This window comes from Amphiura filiformis, chromosome 1, assembly GCF_039555335.1.
Source record: "Amphiura filiformis chromosome 1, Afil_fr2py, whole genome shotgun sequence".
NCBI lineage: Eukaryota > Metazoa > Echinodermata > Ophiuroidea > Amphilepidida > Amphiuridae > Amphiura > Amphiura filiformis.
In genome coordinates this window covers 39,250,438-39,275,157 of record NC_092628.1, presented here as the reverse complement: position 1 = coordinate 39,275,157, position 24,720 = coordinate 39,250,438, and the positions used below count along the sequence as shown (strand labels likewise).

The 24,720-nt window shown below is 37.8% G+C and overlaps 1 protein-coding gene across 1 annotated transcript in view; it reads right to left on the bottom strand.

The window, feature by feature from the left end:
• Positions 1–6,572: 6,572 nt before the first annotated feature.
• LOC140166176 (uncharacterized) overlaps positions 6,573–24,720 on the bottom strand; it is a 36,505-nt gene continuing 18,357 nt past the window's right edge. Inside the window, exon 5 of the mRNA XM_072189579.1 lies at positions 6,573–7,117. Coding sequence (XP_072045680.1) covers positions 7,109–7,117 — 9 coding nt within the window. The 3' untranslated portion in view covers positions 6,573–7,108. The remainder of the gene's footprint in view (positions 7,118–24,720) is intronic.

The window sequence follows — 24,720 nt, the reverse complement described above, 5'->3', positions numbered from 1 at the left end:
CACCGGATAGTGCTAAATTTTCTGTCTGAAATTTGAAATGCATGAAACAAAACTTTACGCAAAAACAAAACAAAGTAACAGTAACAACTGTAGACATTTTCTTATTTCAGATTCCAAAATAAAACAACACTAAATTAAACAAAGGTGAAAAGCACATACAACTGAAATGTTAGTCCAACATAAAACATTATGTCCAACATTAAAAGACACCATGTGTTTCCCAAAGAAATTTTGCAGTACAGCCAATTTTTATATAACATGGATTTATATGTGGATTTCCTACAAAGCCTCACACTATGCGAACCATCAATCTTTTCTTCACAATTGTGATGCGATCAAGCAAAATCAGTTGGAACTCGAAATATTGATTTTGAGATATAGCCAAACAAAGCAAATATTTCCTTTTGTTTCCTCTTGTTTCGGAAACTATTTAATTACTCATATCTTTGGAAATAGTTGTTTAATTTTAATGCGGCTTTGTAAATGTTTTTTACTATCCTATCAAGTCAAGCAGTCAAGTTAGCTCAATCGATAAGGCGTTCGACTATGGTGCAACCTCTTGCGGGTTCGAACCTTGGTGGTGCCTAGTACGTTCTCGTGGAAAAATTGGGCTAGCTTGAAATTCCCCTGGACAAGGAACTTACTGCTAATTTGTCTCGTTCTAACCCATAGGAAACTCGGGGAGCTGATCCTGGTTGCGACGGTTGTTTGTGGAATGTTTAGGGTGTGCGCTCTTGAAGCAGCAAAGTCCCTGAATTGCTGTTTAATGGTTTGTGGAATGATGTGGGGCCGTAGTGGTCAGCGACAACCTGTAACGTGTGCTGAGGCTTGTGGATCAACGTCTAGGCATTGTGCCTGTGTGTAGCGCACTATAAATCATACCAGTCAGCTCAAAACCATTACAAAATCACTATGGTCATATTTTGGAAACAAAGCTAGGCAAGAATTTTAAGTTGTATTACAAGTTAGATCTAAAGGATTTATGAAAACTACACACCTCCTAATGTATTTTAGAATTCATAAATTAAACATATCACTGTATTCTAGTAGCATATGGTGTCATTCAAAAACATGAAAAGAAATACTATTTCTACTAACAATAACAAAAACTATAATTTGTTCTTTGTGGAAAATGGCACTGTCTTTGATATTTGCATTATCTATAGGTCTATGCACATGGTGGGTGTTGGTTTGTCTTTAAGATTACAATGCACTTCCAGAAATGTGTTTATTATAAATCTAAACTTCTTAATTCATTCATACAAGATACTTTTCAGTATATAAAATATACAATATTGGAAAGGAAATTAATCCAGAAATCTAAATATAAACACAGGTTTGGTGCAAAAATACACATTTTGGAGAAAGTCACAGAAAACACTGTTTTTGGCCTCAAATTTTTGTAAATACACAATTGAAAAAAGGAAAATCCAAAATTTGACTTTTTTTTTTTTTTTTTGCATGCTGGCTTTATTTGTTGAATTATTGACCAAATAAGGCCAATTTTGTTAGAAGTCAAAAACAGTAAAGAAGTGTTTTAATTTATGTATTTATGAGAATGCACAGTCCCCTTAAGGTGTCGGTCACCCACCTTTGCACAGTATTTTTGAGGGTCCTGAGAGGACAGCAGACACAGTAAATTACATTCTGCATATGAGGAATATCCTGAAATTAAATAATTTTGATTTTTTGAAATTCGCAATATCATGCAATTTTTATGGCAAATTTAAGGGCTGGGGTATGAGCGTTTGGACAGTATTTATTTTGGGACATTAGAGCACATCAGACATATCGATTGCATTCTGAATACGAAGAATGTCATTCTGATATCAAATAATTTTGATTTTTGAAATTCACAATTTAATACACATTTTATGGCAAATCATTAAAATTGATATTTTTGATATTTAACAGTACTTGAAGTAAACTTTATAAATCTGATGATTTATACTTAAAGTGTATGTAGGTGGGATGAAAAGCCGACGATCAATTGAAAATTGTGACCTTTCGTATTGAAGATATGGATTTTTGTTCCCAAAACACAAAAAAAAATTAGGTCTTTTTGGGAAAAAATCCATATCTTCAATATGAAAGGTCAAAATTTTCAATTGACCGTCGGCTTTTCCTCCCTGCTACATACACTTTAAGAATATATCATTAGATTTATATAATTTACTTCGAGGACTGTTATATATCAAAAATTTGAAAAATATCAAATTTTCATAATTTGTCATAAAATTTGTATTATATTGTGATTTTCAAAAATGAAAATTATTTGATATCAGAAAGACATGCTTCAGATTCAGAATGCAATTCGATAGGTCTGAGGTGCTCTCATGTCCCACAAAAAATACTGTCTAAATAATAAACGCTCATTTTAGATCCCTTAATGACCTAAAATTTTTAAGTGGTTTTGGGAAAAAATATTTCAAATGACGGACAGCTTTTCCTGTTAAATGTCAAAAATATCAAGTTTTAATACTTTGCCATAAAATTTGTATTACATTTTGTGCATTAAAAAAATTGAATATGAGAAGGACATTCCTCGTATTCAAAATGCTATTTGGTGTGCCTGATGTGCTCTCAGGTCCCACAAAATATATGAAAACGTTGCTATCCCGAGTTCTCAACATAATTTGCAAATCTGAGGCAGCCTGTCATACAAGTGTACATTTGGATGCAGTTAATAATACATATCATTTGAAGAATTCAAAATGAGCATAATAATAGAATGTGTTAGGGCAAAGCAAAATTATATGCTACCAAATCAATAATAATTATGATATCAATTAATAATACTAATAACAATAATAATAACAATAATAATAATAATAATAATAATAATAATATTAATAATAATAATAATAAATACTAATAATAAGGGGCTGTGCAATAAGAGCCCTGGGAAGGGGAGGATGGCAAGTATGTTTAAGCAAGTAAAACAAAAGGGGGAGGGAAAGTGATTGTTGGCGTACATTTATGACTTATGGATACCTTCTACATGTAAATCACTAAAAAAGTTTCATAGAAACAGTATAGAGAAATATTAATATATGCAAAATTTCCTTCTCACAAAGGGTGTATGCTGTTTGGAAATTATACCTGCCAGCCGCTCACAATTATTGCACTGCCCTTAAAATATTATAAACATATCTATATAGAAAACAATACAAAAATATCAATGCATTGCATATAGTGCTTAAACATGCAATATGTAAATTTATATATTTGTATGACGTTATATACTGTAACCACTTGGGTATAAGCACACCCCCTATATTGGCAATTTCACTTCAAAGATGGGTGTGGTCTTATAACCTGGGTGTGGGCTTATAACCCGTGTTAGGATAGCACTTGAATTTAAAAACAAACAATAATCTTCCTAAACTATCATGTACCAGTAACTTGCATCATCTATGTTGATGTTATAAATAGTGAATGTCAATTTTAACTGATATCTGTTTATGTTCTTAAATGCGAGAGCAGAGCATTGATCTGATTTAAGAACTATGCCAAAAGTACCAATGGGCTTATACCAGAGTGCAACCTTGTTTTGAAAAATAGGGGCTGGGCTTATAGCTGAAGGTGGGCTTATGCCTGCATGTTATGGTATTAAAATGTACATTATAAACCTTTCCTTCAATACCACTGCTATCAGCATTATTTTCATTTTAAAAGGTTTAAATAAAAAGCATTTTGTTTTCAACATTTATATAAAGCAACATACAAGGGGTATCCAAAAGTTTTTGACATCACCCAGAAGGAAAAGAGCTATATTGATGAAATTTTTTCAATGTAATCACTGGTCCTTATGTACATTATAGTCCAAAAATGGTCTCATAAGTATGTTTACTTTCTTTACATGGGGCACTAGATGGGCAGTAGGCGTATAACCTGCAATATGGTGAAAATTGAGGCACGATCATGATTAAGTTCCTGCATTTGAAGGGTTAGGCCTACAATGCTCAGAAAATCTATGATGAAATTAACGCAATCTACGGTAATGATTGCCCCTCATATGTCACTATTGCTTTTTGAAAAAGGAATTTCCAAACTGGCCACATGTCCCTCACAGATGAGCCAAGAAGTGGACGCCCATCACTTACGGATGATGCGCCACAGTGAAAAAACTCAAGAAAGTGGAGGATCTTATCACGAAAAGGTTATGCGCCTACTTCCCATCTAGCGCCACCTGTGAAGAAAGTAAACATACTTATGAGACCATTTTTGGACCATAATGTACATAAGGACCAGTGATTACACTGACAAAATTTCATCGGTATAGCACTTTCACTTCTGTGTGATGTCAAAAACTTTTGGATACCCCCTCGTATAGCCCGAATAGAACTGAAGAAAAAAGAAAGGCACTTCAATTTTACGTTCACACACAAATGTATTGTTTTGAATAATCACTGTAATCTGAAGATGGCAGCAGAATAACATGAGTTAAATTAATGAATCCTTGAAAACCTCATATGATTGAATAACAATTTTAAGTGCAATCTTAGTATGAAATGATGGCATATGTTGCATATTTGTAACCAGTTTCAATTTGTCATTATGGAAGGTGAATACAATCATATGTGACCCGTTCTGACAAAACCAGGAAAATGTAGGCACTAAACAATAAGCTTTAAAATGATACCAAAATTATATACATAGCATCAATCATTTTCAAGATATGGATAATTTTGTAAATGATACCTAGATATTTTTGCAAAATTGCCATTTTGAGTAATGGGCCAATTATATTAATATTGAACTATAATCTAGTCAACTGAACTTACTATTTTTGAGTGGGAAATTTTAACGTCCAATCCTGAACGCATCATCAGCCCTACTGATCATCTGGTGGTAATGGTTCAATTGACCTGTGAAACAGATGTAGTACACATGTAGTATCACAGGTCATCACCTTTAATGGGCCAATTAGTTTCCTGCCTTACACAGGATTTGAAAGTCCATTATAGTCCCACAGTGAAATACCATGAAATTAAGAATTCTAAAATTTGATTTATTTTTATGGGAATTTCATCTTTAAAGGCCTATAACTCAAAAACGTGCCTGGTGACTTGTTCCGGGTTTTGTTGGAGCTGGTCACATACATGTATATCTTTATCAGTAAACAAAAGCATGGACCAAACTTCCCATCCATATTAATATGAATGATCAGGCTGATGGCATTTTCAAGATGCTGCTAAAATGCCATCTGTTCCAACAAGCCAATCAGACTTTTTGTATATTTAGCACTTTATAAATTTTTGTTGGTGTTGCATTAATGTGTGAAAACATATTGTAGTGTCTTTCTTGAACTTATAGTACGATGAGTATGACCTGTTTTTTCTTCGTACCAGACCATCTACTCAGACTCCGATCATAAACACTATATGCATCGCTCAAGAGCGAGTAACCACAAAAGTCCATTAACCGTGTCGCCCCACCCAACAAAAAAGGGCCCACAATATTGGGCACATGTAGTTACTTGAGTGATCATAGTCTGAGTATACATGTACATGTAGATGTTGACTGAGAAAAAACAAGTCATATTCACCAAACTACTTGTTCAAACATGCTCAATGGAATTAAAATATATATTACTATCAGAAATTACACCATCTTTACCCACAAATAAGATTACTTACTATGATCACTAATGAGATGTTTTCATCATGGTACCAGACTACATGGCAAAATCACACAATTTCAGATTAATAATGATTGTCAAATAAGTTCAGTCATATTACATCTACCGTGGAATGGATATTTGCCTATAAGGTGCATATGGCATTTTGGAGCGATGGAAATAACCATCCAATGGAAATAACTGAGCATCATCTCCAGAAAACTGGAAGCAGGACAAGTGTAGTTGAAGAGCTAATATCACATGACGACAAACCTTAAAATATGCCATATGCTCCTTGAAGCAAATTTCTACATTTATATTCAAGTTCACAAACATTGAAATGAGTATAATGCATGATCCCTTCATAATCTTTGTTTAATTCCAATTTTTGAATTTTTATACCAGTATTCAAGGCTAGATCAATCTATGCATGCAGTAAGATACATGTATATCAATATTTAAGCAGGTGAGAACTTTGAACAAAAGGTAACTCCTGATACCATTAAAAGATCATGTCAAAAAGGCCTTGGTTTTGATTTTGTATACTCAGTAGCTACTATGAAAAAGTTTATATTGAGGTAATAGTCCAATAAATTTCCACAATATGTACACAACAATCATGCAAATCATGTTGTGATGTGATCAAGCAAAATCAGTCTGTTAACTCAAATCAAATTCCATATTTCTAATGAATCTTACCATGATTTCACTGAAAATCATGTGTTTCTATCAACTATTGTTATAGAATGTTATTCCGACTTCCGACCGATTTACTTGATCGAGTTCAGAATTCTAGTTTGCAGATATGACCAAGAAACAGTCGGAGGTTGGAAATTTTAGTTTGAAGATATGTGATGTGATCGAGCAAAATGAGTCGGATGTGGGGAAATGGATTTTGAGATAATAACCAATAATAGTATTCAACTTCCTTTGTATTTTGATTCCACAGTCTGGAATGATCAGCTCTACTGCCAAACACAGCAAATTTAACATGATTTGCACAAGAAAAGTAATTCATTGGATCATAACAACAAAGTAATGCTTCTCATAGATTTAATTAAAATGACTTGCAAAAACCATGGTAACTCATGCTACGGTATAAAGTAGTGTCATGAAAAACATCATAGAATGATAAAATGATTTTAAACAACAGAATGGTACAAATAGCTTTTTGAAGAAAGATCATGGTAAACATGCATCAGTTTATCTGTATGATGACTTTTGTCTGTATGAGTATACCAAATTTGTGACTGTAGCATGTGTAGTTTCAAAGTCCTTGGCATTTTTCATGTATTGGGTCATGTCCCCGTTGGTTTGAATTGCCATTAAGTCTTGTGTTGCAAAGATAAAAGCAAGTTACTATAAAACTTGCAGTTGTCTCATTAAAATATAATAATGCCGAATTATATTATATAATCCTTTCTTAATATTGCATCCAGTGCAAATTGTTTGGCTTGTGCACATTATGATGCTTGGTCTTGAGTGTCAGCAAATCTGAAATAAAAACAAAAATACAGAAATGTGTTAGCACTGCATGCCTGATTCATTTTGCAAAGAAGTGAACAGTATAGACCTCTTTTATACAGATCTCTCTCTTATCCAGATGTGTGATCATCACTGAAAAAAAAATGGTTTGGCAATTTAAATTTGCTACTGCAAACCATTTAAATGTCAAATATGTTGCATAACACTATTTTCAGTTTTGAGTGATCTTTTGTTTTGCCAAATGCATCACTTTATGTAGACAATAATTATGTCAGTATTACACATAATTAACTTTTTTAGATAGTTTCACATCTTGCTAATGTTGGGATCAATGTGTGTTCCATATGGCTGCATATACAAAAGTTTGACTGTATTTTCATTTAAATTATATACCCCAACACCAAGCAGAAATATTGATAACCCAAATGCCACATGCTTTTCTAAATATCAGATGCAAACTATGCACAAGCATCATGACTCTTCATGAGTAAACCAGTCAGATGTTGAGACTTAGTTATCATATCATATGTTAGGCCAAAAAAAAAAAAGGTTCCGTCTCAAAGCTTGCGCGCGCGTTTGTAAAATCCCACGCTTTGACAAAAAACAAATGCGGAAATTTATTTTTAGTTTTTTCCAGAAAAAATCGGCGAAAATCTGACTTTTTTCCAAAATACCATGAAAAAAAGTCGGGAATTAAAAAAAAAAAAAAAAAATCGCATTTCGTATTTGTTTTAAATTTCTCGTGAGCTTTGAGACAAACCTTTTTTTTTTTGGCCTTATAACATATTGCACTCACCTGGTTGTAAGTTTTGAAATTTAGATTTCAGGTCAAGCAGATGCGCTATTTGATCACCTGTCCACATTCCGATTGTACTTAATTGTTAGTTCAAACTAAAGCAGGTAAGCAGAGAAAACTTGTGTGATCGGAATGTGCAGATTGTAATACTAGGGTGAATTAGCGCATCTCCACCTGCTCGACCTGAAATGTTAACTTCAAAAGCTTACATCAACACACACATGTCAAATGAATCATTCAGAACCAGCACTGATCACTTTTCCCCAAAATTTTTGGAGACCATTTTTATGTGGTTGAAACAAATTACAGTGATCCCGGCGAAAGTGTAAAAAAATAAAACTGTGTATAAATTGCCCAAAGGTGAAGCATAATTCATTATTTATAGTCCGGTAATTTTGAAATGAACAATTTGGCAAAAATAGGCAAAAACAGCAGTTTTGACAAAGTTGAAACCCCATGAAACTAATAATTTTAGAGAAATTGCACATTAAAATGTAAAAAGTCTTCGTTTTGTCTTTGATACATATGGCTCTCAACTTAACCATTAGCAGGCTATGTCAGCACATCTATGACACTAACAAAGGTGCCTAAATCAGAATTTTGATGATTTTTGATGATCCTCCACAATAAGCAAATCTCTGAATAGGCCTTTAAATGACACTTTTCAGAATTCCAATCACTAATTTCTTTGCACACAAGTTAGGTATAATATTGCAACTTTGTATTTCATTTTACCAAATTTTAAAAATCAATAATATATGTAAACTGTCAATAACAATCTGCAAACTTTAATTTCATGAATTTGATCATGTTAAATCGCATAGTGTAAATATGTGACCGTCCACGGCGAATGAGCCGTAAATTCCTCCCCGGTCAATTTTGTTTTATTTCGTGTTTAAAAATAAACATCATAAACTTAAAAATGGTATATCATTTGACTTCAAACGATATCCAGAAGCGGGTTATGGTTTGTTAAACTTTGCTCCTTCAACAAAATTATAGCTTTTACGCTTTTTACATGTGTCTCTTTTTCCACATTGTTGGCAATAAATATCAAACAGTCATAATTGGCGGTCATTTCAAATCATCCCCAAGTCAACGAGGTTTAAGAAAGTTCTCTCATTGTTAATTGTTGGTTATGCATACCTGTACAAAATACAATGCCTGGTAACCCACCACTTGAACAGGATTTAGCAATATAAGCAAACAAAGACCAGAGCCATTAAAAGTTCTATAGCCATCTAAGGTAGAAGCTTATTATCCACTTCAACAATAGGATTGTTGATTAGTTTTTGACTATCGAAATGAGACGGATGTCGGGCCAGCTTAAGTTACCGATGAATATGAACCTTCGTACACATTTTACACCGTAACTCAGAATACAATTTAGGGAATTTACGGCTCATTTGTGCTGCCGGGTCACATATTATGAATTTGAATAATATAAATGATTTTGACAGTTATAGAATATTTGGAGTATTACAAACCATGCCAAACTAAGTTTAAGACTAACACAAGATGAAAATGTGGGTAATGCAAGCAATATAATGACATTATAAGGTGTTAAAATTCATCGGGATGGGTAGGCGTGAATTTAAAGTGGCATACATTATTAAATCAGCACATGTTAAATATATACAGCCAATCAACTACATGCCCCACACAACACACTGTTATGGAGCCTAAAATATGGTGTCCAGTGAGTAAAATCAAAATTATATACATCGTATGAATCAATATAAACATGATAAATGTACATTTACTCTCTCAATTGAAACATTGCCAGTGCAAATATGGAATTTTCAAAATGAAATCATATATGCACTCTGGTTAGTGTTTAAAGATATCACCAAGAGACATAAGAAAGCAAAGAGCTCTGCTACAGATCTGCCAGAAGACTAGCATGTGACAAAAAGAGAAGAACTAGCTATATTATGTTTTACATCCTCTGTAATAAACAGGATGATAGTAAACTATAAACTGTGAAGTTCTTGGCTTGCATGGATCTATATCACAGAATATTGGTGGGGTTAATTTAATTCACCCCCCTTTTAAACTGAAATATATCCACTCAACCAAGATACTCATATGCTATGATATAGTTTGAGCTATGAACTTACATTTGGTGGCTAAAATGTTTTTTAAATAAAGATTTTCAACAAAATGAACTTTAGTGTACATACTAACTGATTGTAGCATAACTGAAAAAAGCAAAACTATCAGTTTGAAATGTTTGGCATTAAGTACTTTTTATTATATGATATTTTGGACTGAAATTCAAAATAAATGTAGGGAGGGATATTGGCTACATCAACCTTGTGTTTCATTCCAAAATATTATTATAATAAAACCACTTAATTTGCAAGGACACATGCTTTTTCAACTCTTCCAAATAATAACGTATTGTTGGCAGGGGCGTAAATCCATTTTTGAAAGTGGGGGACACACTGACAGTGGGGAAATCAATAAATACAGTAAAAATGGGCATAAGCGGCCATCGCGTTCAGCTTATGCCGACGAGGGGGGTCTGAGGGGGATGTGCCCCCCTCAGAAATAAGAACCTTTTGCAAAATGAATACCTAATTGAAGCGATTTAGTGGCCCATTTTGGCACTATTAGTGTGTAAAATTTTACTTTAAAAAAGCCAAAAATTTGTGAAATGACAGTCCACAAAGCTTTTCATGGAAAAGTTTTCCCTAGGCCTATAAATGACATAAATTGGCTAATGTGGAAAGCAGAAGTGAAAATGGCTACTTGTTTAGCCACTACACAGGGGGTGTCTGAGGGGATGTACCCCTCAGAAGTAAGAAACTTTTGCAAAATGAATACCTAATTGAAGCGATTTGGTGGCCCATTTTGGCACTATTAGTGTGTAAAATTTTAGTTTAAAAAAGCCAAAAACTTGTAAAATGACGGTCCATGAAGCCTTTTGTGGAAAAGTTTTCCCTATTATTGTAGGCCTATTAAATTACATAAATTGGCAAATGTGGAAAGCAGAACCGAAAATGGCTACTTGTTTACCCACTATACGCAGGCAGGGCCGGATTTACCATAGGGCCAGATGGGCCTGGGCCCAGGGCCTCCAAATTTTTGGGGCCCCCAAAATTGCCCTGTCACGCCTGTGCAGTGTGCATCTTCCATTTTAGCTGAAAAACACTGTGTTTTGGGCCAAAATAGCCTCCAAAAATCGCAAAATTCAGCTTCAATTTGGGTTAAAATAGCCTTATATTAAATTTTTTTCGCACGCTTTGCGCACAAATGTCTTAGTAAAATCTAAAAACTTGGCCACATGCTTTCCTCACGGTGTGTTTGGGGCCTCCAAATTTTGGCCTGGCCCAGGGCCCCCCAAAAGGTAAATCCGGCCCTGTATACGCAGGGGTGTCTGAGGGGGGATGTTCCACCCTGAGAAGTTGAAGCCATTTGGTGCATCATATCATATTTACACTATTTAAATCATTGCATAAACAGAAAAAAGGGTCCGAACTCAATTAGCAAAATGTTACACAGGTCCTCTGATATGTTAGGCCTATAAGACCTGCCCCTGAATCCGCGCCTGCGGGTGTAGAAGTGAAAGCGACCACTTATTTATAGGCCTATAGGGCCTACACACAAGGGGTAGGGGGTGTCTGAGGGGGATGTTCCCCTTGAGATGTTGTAAAATTTTACAAAATGAAGGTCCAATTGAAGTTATTTTGTCAAAATTTTACTTGAGATTTGAGATTCACAATTACTAAAGCATGCATGGATTGATGTTGAAATCATTTTTTGGTTAAAATGTGACAGGCGGGCCCGCAGGAATTTTCACACGCTTATGGGCCGTGGACCCACCTTCACGCAACGCCTAAAATAACCACAGGCCTATATATAGCCGACTGTGCGGTTTTTGTAGGCATGGGCAGTGATGGGTATACTCAATTACATGCAATTTAATCTTTTTCCTCCCTTTTCTCTTCTCTTTTTCTCCCTTTCTCTTTTCTCTTTTCCTTTTTTTTAGGGTGGGGACCAAAAAGTGGGGGGGGACATTTGATATTGTGTCCCCCCCACTTTAAAAAGTGAGGGGGACGTGTCCCCCTGTCCCCCACCCGATTTACGCCCTTGATTGTTGGAAATGTTTTGTGAGTAATAGAAATAACCTATAAAATGCATACAATTCCAGATGGCACACATTGTATAATCTACATGTCATTTTATATATAGAAACCATGAAAATATAATAATGCCATCATCACCATACTTATATAATCATATTTTGGGGCCACCAAATCGTAAGCCACAGCTGTAATATTATGATATACTAGGGCCAGGATATCTGCTTAACTTGAATGAAACAATGGATATTCTCATGCAACATATACCATGTTCATTATTATTGTAATAGAGAACGACAGCATTTGTTGTTGTTGCTGCTGCAACTTCAACTTGAAGTTGATTAATAGCTATTTATAACAGCTTTAACTTCAATGGAGTTGGCACTCTTTGCGCAGTTCATTAGTATATGGTGCAATAAGATTCAGTTCGATTAGAGAAGTCTGTCTGATTTTAAACTACATTCCCCCAAGTTACAGCCCGATTGATCGGAACAACTTAAAATTTGACCAGACCTTTGACCTCAGATGACCTTTGTGGTTTCATATTCCTAAAGTGTGAGGAATCAATTTTCCCAAGTTACAGCTCAATTGGAGCAACTTTACATTTGATCTGACCTTTGACCTCAGATGACCTTTACGGTTTCATACTCCCCATGTGTCAGGGATCATTTTCTGCAAGTTACAGCCCGATTAGACCAACTTTAAATTTGACCTGCCCTTTGACCTTGGATGACCTTTGCAGTTTTTTACTCCCAAAGTGTCGGGGATCATTTTCCCTGAGTTACAGCCCGATCGAGCAACTTTGAATTTGACCTGACCGTTGACTCCAGATGAACTTTGCAGTTTCATACACCCCAAGTGCAGGGATCATTTCACCCAAGTTACAACCCAATCGGAGCAACTTTAAATTTGACCTGACCTTTGACCTCAGATGACCTTTGCGGTTTCATACTCCCCAAATGCTAGGGATCGTTGTACCCGAGTTATATACAGGCTGATCGGAGCAACTTCCAATTTGACCTGACCTTGGATGACCTAGCAAACGCAAACAAAGTTAAATAATTAACTCTCTAGCCACTTTTACTTTAGCCACTTGTTGCACTTGCTTGTAATACTGCAAGCCAAGTATTCAATGTATTCAATGTTATCAGAGCTATTTATAGATGGTCATCTCAGTGAACAGGTCCAAACTTGATTATTTCTTGGCCCTGCTGGTATACTTGGAAGCTTTGGTCTGCTGCCAACAGCTGCCACTATGCAGTAATTGATACACACACACACCCCCACACACATATCTGGCATTATTAGTAGTAGTATGATGTATCGGTACACAGTGTCATCGCCCCGATATCTTCATGGCAGAAATCGCCATGGTAGGTTGAATCCACCGCCACGCATGGCCATTTGGTTCCGACCTGTTTAATAGTTTTGAGATTCATAATGGGCCGAAGGACATCTAAGGCTACTGACAATAGCCCGGTGACTGACCTCGCTGTGTGTGAGTGAACATGGTATACGCCATAGTTCATCTGCTTTTAGACTACCTCCACGATTGGCCTACACTGCACTATAGTTCGGCACATATAAAATCAGAATTTTTGTCAAGTTTTTGAGTTCAATACGAACGCTTCTTTCTCAAGACGCAAGCTAACGACTATCATATCCGTTGAACATATATATTAAACTAGTGCAATGTACCAAATCTGGTTTTAGACGAAATCGTTTACAGGAGATATTCATTATTTTCTACCCCATTATCCAAAGATTTTCGTCTAAATATCAAATCGTGCATAGCACATTCAGGTGTATCGATCCCGGGTATTGATTTTAGTATCTCTGCTGTACCAAGTAATTATTATAGCCAGGCAATATTGGTGTGCGGTACTGCCATTATCACAGGTTTGGTACGTTGCAATTCAAGTGTAACGAGCTGAAAACCTGAAAGTAGCAACACATAATATTTTTTGCATTTTTTTTAGTGTGCTACGCATTGATCCACATGCAAGTCTCAGCACACTTTACCGGTTGGTCGCTGATCACTTTTTGTGATCCTTGGATCTACGATTAGATAATTTGCTATACAAATATGATGATGAAATTCAAGCAATTTTGATATTATGACCCCTGTATAATCTTAGGTCATATATTTATTTACTTAAGCTTATTTACTTTCACTTAAGCTTCATAAATTTTACTAAACCAAGGAGGTTCTCAAACCACCATTCTCGCTAGCTTTTGCATGCAACCACCCGGTTTTGCTTTTACTTTTGGTAACAGAAGTAAAAAAAACAAAACTACAGGGCATTATTGCAGTCCCAAATAGGTCCGAGGACATATATGAAGTGAACAACGCACTTATATAGTAAAACTTGACCACATACTCTGATAGTTTATAGACTCTGGATCATCTAGGGATCGAGTCTTTTTGTGTCTTTTTGGCTTAGAACTTGGGAGTTTTTACCTTAATTCTGGTGCTTTTTGGACATATACCAGTACACACACGGTCGGCAATTTTGTGTCACGCGTGAACTGAGGTGCATGAACTACAGTTGGATTTCTAACAACTGACCAGCCCAGTGCGGCATCCATGGAGTGCTAAGACTGCAGTAGGTCGGCCCAGTGTAGCTTCGCATTGGTTTTTATGCCGGGTGGCGTCCCCTGTTGCTAAGTATATGACCCAAGATGTCCCTCCAAGATACTGTGAGTGTTATATTATGTGTCTTAATCATCGCCCATGTTGGAACATTATTCTTCACCAACGACCATGACGACGATGTTTGTGGAAATAGCGATATCATCACTGATTACCAGAAATGCTTGTTTCCTTATACATGTTAACGCATACAGGTTTAATCTATCTTATATTTGTCATGATGGGAGTCCTTATAAAATCTCAGAGCCCGAGATGTGTTTGTATAAATATTGCTTTGTACAGGTAGGGCTAAGCGGTACCAGCATCCGGCAGCACGGAGTGTACTTCAGGCATGATAAATCGTGCACTTGATTATGAACCTAATTATGTCACTGGAGGTCTTGTGAGCTCCGTACCAGGGCATATTATGATGCTTTTTTCGCGCCCCAGGTTCATTTGAAGGGTACAGTGTGCGTTATCGGGGTGATGGGGCCGTTCTGTCTGCCTAGCTACTTGCCCAAACCATCTCCAAATTCTATCAAGTTAGATGCATACAAGTGTATAAAAAATATGTCAACATTTACCACATCAAACCATATGGACTCGTATGAGCCAAATTATTACTTGCAATGCACAATGTCTGATCTATCCTCAGATATTGGCTCAAGTCAAGTGCCCAGGATGAGTACACCATGTACTGATCCAGGGCATACTGATAAAGTGTCTGCAGCTGTCGACGCAATTTGTGCTCTTTGTGTGGAAATGCACGCTTATGAACCAAATTATACCTCTGGTGGTTATGCTAGTGATCTTGACCCAGAGTATTAGTATTTCCTTGCAATCTCCATTGGTTCATATGAAAAGTACAAGATGCCTGGACAATACTTCAGACCTGTCTTGGCATTCTACGTATTTGAGTTATCCCCAAATTATACTGTGATAGACTCATACAGGTGCAAATCTTTTCTTGATATGTTAAATCTTATATGGACTCGTATGAGCCAAATGTCACTTGCTATTTGTCACACCAAATAGCTGATTTGATCACATTTCCAGATGTTACTAGCCCTTGCCTGGAGCAAACAGTGAGTTATCTTGATATCTAGGCACGACATTCCGGTGACTGCGGTTGTTAGTGTTTATTGTACTCTCTGTGTAGAAATACATGCATGTGATCCAAATTATGCCACTGGTAGTTATGATCGTGTTCGCTCACCAGGGTATAATAATGTTTATGTAGCTTCCATTGGTTCATATGATGAGTCCAACATATCTGTGCAATGCGGTATGACCAGTTTGTCTCCCTGTGCGGCTGAAGTATCACCAATTTTTATTATGATAGACGCATACAGGTGTATAAAAAATTTGTCAAAACACGCATCATTAAACCACATGGACTCGTATGAGTCAATAAATATCACTTGCTATTTGTCACACCAAATAGCTGATTTGTTCACATTTCCAGATGTTAGCCCTTGCCTGGAGCTAACCAGAGTTTTTCAGGCATGACGTTCCGGTGACTGCGGTTGTTCGTGTTTGTTGTACTCTCAGTGTAGAAATACATGCATATGATCCAAATTATACCACTGGTAGTTATGATCGTGTTCGCATACCAGGGTGTAATAATGTTTATGTAGCTTCCATTGGTTCATATGATGAGTCCAACATACCTGTGCAATGCGGTATGACCGGTTTGTCTCCCTGTGCGGCTGAAGTATCACCAATTTTTATTATGTTAGACGCATACAGGTGTATGAAAAATTTGTCAAAACACGCATCACCAAACCACATGGACTCGTATGAGTCAATCAACATCATTTACTACTTGCCAAGCAAAACATCTGACTATTTCTCAGATGTTGACTTGCATCATGATTTAATGATATGTAACCCCAAACTGGAGATTCTCATATGTGACAGGATGGTGACTGCAGTTGTCAGTATTTCTGGGGCTCTTTGTGTGGAAACACATGTATATGATCCAAATTACACCGCTGTGGGTTTAAATCATGATCTCTTTCCAGGGTGTAATGAAGTTATTTTCACCACTAATGGTTCATATGAGGAGTTCAATTCATATAGACAGCGTAGTGCACTTATTTTGTCTCACCTGCCCAAATTATCTCCAACTCATATCATGATAGTTGCATACAGGAGTAAACAAACTTTGGCTATATATCAAACCACTATTTACATGGACTCGTATGAGCTAACTTACATTTTCCACTATTTGATACGCAGTACGGCCAAAATTTGCCTCAAACCATACATGCACGTCTCTTATGAGGCTATACAGGTGCCTGCCCATAAGCTTTGTGCTCTCAAAACAACGCAGAGTGCGTATTGAACACCCTAGTAAGCACGCCATGGTTTACTTGACATTGTTGCTCTTGATGCAATCTGGAGATTGCGAATTAAACCCTGGACCCTTAGCAGACCAATCCAGTTGTTCCAGATTCCCCTGTATCATTTGCAAGGATCCGTGCACATGGAATCAACGTGCCGTGCAATGTGATGAATGTGACGGGTGGTATCATGCTAGCTGCATGAACATGAATTCCATCATCTATCAAGGCCTAGGAGGGTCCAACATATCATGGATATGTAGTAATTGTGGGATTCCAAACTTCAGCACCTCCATGTTTTCTCAATGGTCCTTGGACCTTTCCAACTCATATGCTAGTCTTGAAACATTGATCAAGAAAGTCTCCCAAGCCAACCAGGAATGAAAACAAATTACCTGACAAAAAGCAAAACAATGTCAAACATACTAGACAGTTGAAGGTCATGGTTATCAACTTTGGCAGTTTAAAGAAGAAAGTTGCTGATCTAGCCGTTTGTATCGACACACACAAACCCGATATTATCATTGGTACAGAAATCTGGATCAATCCATCAATAAGGAATGAACAGTTTTCCCTGATGGTTTCTCAGTGGTCAGAAAAGATAAGGAGGACTCATATGGGGGAGTGTTGATTGCCCTTAAAGATGATTTTATTGGTATCCATAGGGTCGACCTCGACACAAATTGTGAAATTGTGTGGGTCCATATCAAACTTGTTGGATGCAAATCACTGACCATAGGGGCTTTCTACAGACCCCCTAATAAGAAAGATCACCAATACTTACAATGTACAAGAGTTGCATGACTCTATCTGCAAGATTAAAAACAAAGAGAAGGAAAACATCTGGATAGGTGGTGATTTCAACTTAGGTGACATACTGTGGGAGACACAAACAATCTGTCAAGGTTTGCCAGTTAGAGCGTGTTGTCAGCAATTAATTGATTTGACAAATGACTTTAACTTAGAACAACTTGTCAAAGAACCAACACGGAAAAACAACATACCGGTACTTGACTTATTTCTCACAAACAATCCCACCCTTGTGGAGAAATCTTGTGTGATTCCAGGCATGAGCGACCATGACGGAATACCAGTGATCACCATAAACACCTTCCCAAAAATCATCAAGCAAAAACCTCATAAAGTGTACCTTTACAGTAAGGCTGATATGCCTGGTTTGAGAGCTGAATTGAGTAAATTCAGCGATGAGTTCCGTGAAGAGTCAGCAAGTTCTGACACTATTGAAGACATGTGGATGTGCTTCAAGTGTAATCTGAAAGAGGTTATGGATATATTTATACCTTGTAAAACAATTTGCAAGTGCAATAGTACCCCATGGATCAATGGTAAGGTAAAAAGACTCCATCGTAAAAAACAGAGAGCCTACAATAAGGCCAAGAAAACTGGTAGTGAACAGGATTGGGCAAATTTTAGTAACTTGAGGAAAGAGACACATAAATTCACCAGATTTTCCTACAGAAAATACATCAGGGAATTCTGCCTAAAGGGTAAAAAGCAATTCTGGTCCTTTGTCAAAAAAATGAAAAAGGGCTCATCGGGCAGTGTTGGTATCCGAAAATATTCTCAAGGCTGAGATCCTAAAAACGACCAGTTTTCATCAGTATTCATACAGGAGAACTTGCAACACTTTCCAAATTTACCACAGTGTACTACACCCCCATTCAGAACATAGTCATACATACACCAGGGATTGAGAAGTTACTTAAGGGATTAAAGCCAAACAAAGGCGCTGGGGTTGATGAAATATCCCCCTGTATTCTGAAGGAGGCTTCTCATGAACTGGCACCCGTACTTACAAAAATCTTTCAGGCATCTTTGGATACTGGCTCTTTGCCAGAAGATTGGCGCAAAGCCAACATATCTCCCATACAAAAAAGGTGATCGAACATGTGCTGAAAACTACAGACCGGTCTCCTTAACATGTGTGTGCTGCAAACTTTTAGAACATGTCTTACATTCAGAAATCATGAAACATCTTGACTCAAACAACATACTCACCCAATACCAACACGGGTTTAGATGGGGTCACTCGTGTGAGTCTCAGCTTATTCAGACCATGCATGACCTTTTTACATCATTTGACAAACGCCTTCAATCTGATCTTTTAGTCCTTGACTTCTCAAAGGCGTTTGACACCGTCCCTCACCATAGACTCATGCTTTAACTTCAACATTATGGTATTACTGGATCAGTGTACAAGTGGATTTCTGCTTTTTTGTCACAACGCTTATATTTACAATGTGTTGTAGTAGCGGGCGAGCACTCCCAGTGGGCGAAAGTCCAGTCTGGGGTACCCCAGGGTACAGTGCTCAGCCCGCTGCTATTTTTAGTCTATATAAATGACCTGCCGGAGAACATTACGTCCTCCGTCAGGTTATTTGCGGATGATTGTGTGTTATATAGAACCATCAAAAATAACAATGATGCTAAATCACTTAGTGGTGGGGCTGGCACTCATCCAAGACAGTGAGGCATATTCCATCACACTGCGAACTTGCGCCTTGTAAACGGTTGCTCTGCCTCTGACATCAAGTTTATTTGCAATTCTCTTGGGGGCGCCCAACTTCTGTCCTGCTCTGGATGAGAATTTAGAAATGTGCTTTGTCCAAGTCAGCTTGCTGTGACAGTCACTTACTGTGACTCCCAGGATCTCCAGCTCATCCTTCTAAGCCAGTTTTGTTGATATCAAACAGGAGATCTAGCTTGGTTGGATTCATCTTGATATTATCTTTGGCTTGAAGGTCACCTTCCATCTGTCTGCCTAGATCCTCATTTTCTCCAGGTCTCTGTTCAGGGTAGCAGTACTTAACGAATTCAGTGGTGTCTATGTAATCTCAAAAAACAAGGTGGGATCATCTACGTTAAGGTAGAATTGGTTTTCACACTCATTACACAGGTCATTAATTTAGACAGATAACAAAAGTGGGCTCAATATGGGGAACAGATGTATTGATTGAAGTATTTGTTGAATGGCAATACAAGGCATCTTTGATAGAATGATCTGTCAGATAGTTACTAATCAAGTTGAGCAGTTTGCTGGATACTGCTTTTGCCATGAGTTTTATGCAAAGGCCATTCCATTGTATGCCAGACCTTGTCAAACGCTCCTTTGATATCCAGGGCAATCAGACACACTTTGGTGCCTCTGTCCAGGGAGTTGGACACTCTTGAGTCAGAATGGTATGGATGCCAGCTATGCTGTTGTTTGGCCTAAATCCAAACTGTCTGTCTGATATCAGTTGGTTTCCAAGGAGGTACTTCTGATGTTGGTTCTGTGCCACAGCCTCCTTGACCTTGCTGATGATGCAGAACAGAGAGATGGGGATGTACATAATGGAGTAGATTTCAAATTCATCTTGTGAATAGGGATGACAGATGCAGTCTTTTATTGGCTTGAGGAAACTCCCTTGAAGAAGCAAAGCTCAAACAGCAGGCTGAGTGGTTTTGCAAGTTCTGCACTGCACTCCTTCAAGAATCTTGCAGGGATTCATCATGACCGGTAACTCTTTCTAGTTGCAGAAATTTCCATTGTAGGTTGAATACACCGCCACGCATGGCCATTTTGTATCGACCTGTTTAATAGTTTTGAGTCGCATAATGGGCGAAGGACATCTGACTAAGGCTACTGACAATAGCCCGATTAGCCCGGTGACTAGCGTGTGAGTGACCATGGTACGCCATAGGTCATATTCTTATAGACTACCAACACAATTGACCTATTTACTGCGCTATATAATTCGGCACATATAAATCAGAATTATTGTCAGTTTTTGACTCAAGACATACAGTTCTTTCTCAAGACGCAAGGTAACGACTATCATATCTGTTCAAAATAAATATTCAAGTGCAAGGAACCACATCTGGTTTCTTTATACGAAATCATTTACGGGAGATATTCATCATTTTCTACCCCGGTATCCAAAGATTTTCGTCTCATATCAAACACGTGCATAGGACATTCACGTGTATCGATCCCGGGTATTGATTTTAGTATCTCTGCAGAGAAAGTAATTATTAGCCAGGCGATGTCGGTGTGCAACACTGGCCAAGTTCCAGATGAATGGAGGAAAGCGGTCATAACACCAATCTTTATGAAGGGCACCAAGTCAGACCCAGCGAATTACAGGCCTATTTCGCTTACCTGCTTGTGTTGTAAGGTCCTTGAACACATCGTCTTGAGTCATATGGCAAAGCACCTTAGTCACTATGAAATTTTGCTAGATTCTCAAAATGGATTTAGGGAACGACTCTCAACAGTCACCCAACTCATCACATCTGTAAATGATTGGGCCTCCACCCTTCAACACCGGGGGAGACTGATGTCGTTTGACAATGTTTCCCACCAACATTTGTCCGCTAAGCCCCATTATGGCATCAGAGGGTCTACTCTGCTTTTGGATCAACACTTTTCTTGCAAACCGCTCCCAAGCTGTCTCTGTCAACGGCCAACATTCTTCCTGGGTTACTGTTACATCAGGCTCTTGCAGAATGGTCGAGTACATGGCTCATGGAATTTAACATCAAGAAATATGTCATCCTGAGCATCACCCGCAAGAGGAAGCCAAGCAACTACCAGTATACCATCTTTGGAGACGTTCTTGGCAGAGTCAACCAACATGATTATCTAGGTGTTACCATATCCCATGACCTTAACTGGGAACAGTCATTCTCACCAAATCATCAACAAAGCCAACCAAACACTTCTCAGGTCTTCTCAGAAGAACACTCGCACCATGCCACAAAGATGTGAAGGTTAGAGCCTACGAGTCTTTGGTACACCCTCACTTAGAATATGCTGCCGAAGTCTGGAATCCTCATACAACATCTCTAGTGGACCGACTAGAGCAAGTTTAGCGAGCAGCTGCAAGGTTTGTGTGACTACCGTAGAACAAATTCTGTCACACCACTCCTAAACAACAAGGCAAGGCAAGATCATGTGTTCAAATTCAACATCCTGGCTGCTACAGTTGATTAGTACAAATTCTCCTTCTATCCAAGAAGCATCCGGATATGGACCAACTACCATCTACCACCGTCACTGCTCAAACTACTGCTGCCTTCAGGGACTCAGCTCTGCCTACCATCAGGATGCTACGCCCCCCAGCAGGGTCCAAGCTTCTGTAATTTCTGCAAGTTCCTGATCTTTGTTTTGTTCGGATTTGTTTGTTTCTTCACTCTTCACTTTCTGCACCAGCACCGGCTATGAAGTCACTTCACAGTCATCCTAGTATAGCTTCCAGTTAGCTTTTGAGGATTAAGCTACCAAGTACCAAGGAACAACAAGAGTGCAGGGGTACAGTAATAAAGCATCATACACATGAAATAAGATGTGAATGTACTCTTCTTTTACATGATGGTGTGCCATTGTCAGATATGTCTCTGACCACTCCATCTGGTAGGCTATTCCAAACGTGAGCTGCGGTGTGGATGAAGATCCTGTCATATTAGACATGGTTCTAGAATGGTACTGTGAGAACATGGCAAGGCATGGACAAGCAGGAGCGAGTAGTTCTTCCGACTGCCTTCAGATCTGGTGGGCACAAACTGACCTGCATTTTGTAGAGTACTGTTACTGCAGCCACTTGACGTCTTTGACGGAGAGAGTGCATGTGGAGGCACTGGCACTCATGTCCAAGACAGTGAGGCATATTCCATCAAACTTCATACAATTTGAGTATGCTTTATTGACCAACACCAGAGTAAATATACTATTTTTGGGCGAGTTAATATGGATGCGTACAAATTATTTTGAGTACGCTAGATATCAACCAACACCAGAGCAAACACTAATACTTGGGGATCCAAACCCCATATTTTGCTAGCAAGTGACATGTTGAATTATAAAAAGTTGGCCTATTTAGGAGTTTTCTATGGGTCATGGGAAATAATTTCTGGGTGGCCAACTAAATCAATCCTCTACACTTGGGGTAAAATTTCAAAATTGCTTGAATCTTGTTTTAAAGCTCACCAAAGTATTCATCTGGTCATAAGGATTCAGAAAAAGTATAAATAACCCACATGTGACTTATGGTTCTTGAGTTGTAAGCAAAAAGGTCAAAGGTGAAATTTTGACCTCCACAGGGTTCAACATCTTAAAAATTCTCAGATTTAAACCAAAGATGTCTCAAATTGTTCCCCTTGAAAAACCATTTTGAAATAAAGAAATGTTTGCCATCTTAAATGTTTTGTTACCTAGGTAACGGGGGTGAGAGGTCAATCCCCTGATAAGCTCTATTGACCCTGCATATTTTGCTACGTAACCTATAGGTAACAAAACATCTTGGATAGTGCAAACATCTTTAAATTTACCTCGTTTTGCAAGAGGAACAATTTTAGACATTTTTGGTTAAAATCGGAGCATTTGTTAAAATATTGGCCCCGGTTGAGGTCAGAATTTGACCTTTGTACTGGGTCAAACTATACTTTTTCTGAATCCTTATGACCGTACAGGAATAGTTTGGCTAGATTTAAAACAAGATTCAAGCAATTTTGAAATTTGACCCATGTAGCCTTTGACCCATACTGTAGGGGATTGATTTAGTTTGCCAACCAGAAGTTATTGCCTTTGACCCATAGAAAACACCTATATAGGCCAACATTTTATAACACGCCATGTCGTTTCAAATGGCTTGGCTCCTTGACTTATGTTTATCACCTCCTGGAAAATACTGAAGGGATGCTGCAGCCAAACAAAACTGCTTCACTAGCCCAAGATCGCAGCAGTTGGAGAAAGCTTGTAGTTGCCTGCTCCGCAGCCGACTGCATGATGATGACGAGAGTACATTTATGACTACGCTTTATAAACCACCACCAGAGTAAAACAGGTATTATTTTTGGGCAAGTCAATGGACATGTATGGATGCATACAAATTACTTTGTGTATGCTATATGATAATATCGACCAACACCTAGCTAGAGCTAGGGGGTAATATTAAGAATGGGAAATTTGAACCAAGATTTCATCAAGAGCCGAGTGATGATCCACATATATGTAACATACAGCATGTAAAATAAATTCACACACTTAAGTACCACATTATGCCAGTCTCATTAAAATTGGAGTGGTGGTTTCAGTACTCTAGCTCATTTTCAATTTAAAGATGATGCTGCTGATGGCAACATAGCATCTTAATAATATTCCAATTTGGCTAACGAATCGGATAGCAACGTTTGCATAGTATTTTTTGTGGGACATGAGAGCACACCAGACAAACCAAATTGCATTCTGAATATGAGTAATGTCCTTCTGATATAAATTAAGCGATTGACAGCAAATTATTAAAAATGTATATTTTTTATATAAACAGTCCTCTAAGTAAACCTACAATTTTTTGAGGTCTTTTTTGGAAAAAATGTATATATCTTCAATACAAGAGCTTTCAAAATTTTCAAATGATAGTCAGCGTTTCCTCCCAACTGCGAGTTGGTGCAGCGGTAGTTCTCTCGCCTTGCACCACTGAGGATCCGCGTTCAGGCCACAGCGTAGCCCAAGGACTCATGTGCACTTGGTTTGTCCCGATTCCATGCTTGCTCTCGCAGGTTTTCTCCGGGATCTCCGATTTCCTCCTGTATCGCAAAAATCAGTGATTAGTTCTTTATTTGGTTATCAACAACTTCCTTCACCCAATGGAATTTGGGGAGCTGCACAGATATTGGTGGATGTTACAATCTAAATGCGGATAGGTGTGCGCCGTTCGGCAGCAACTGGCCTAGTTGATACAATCTGATTG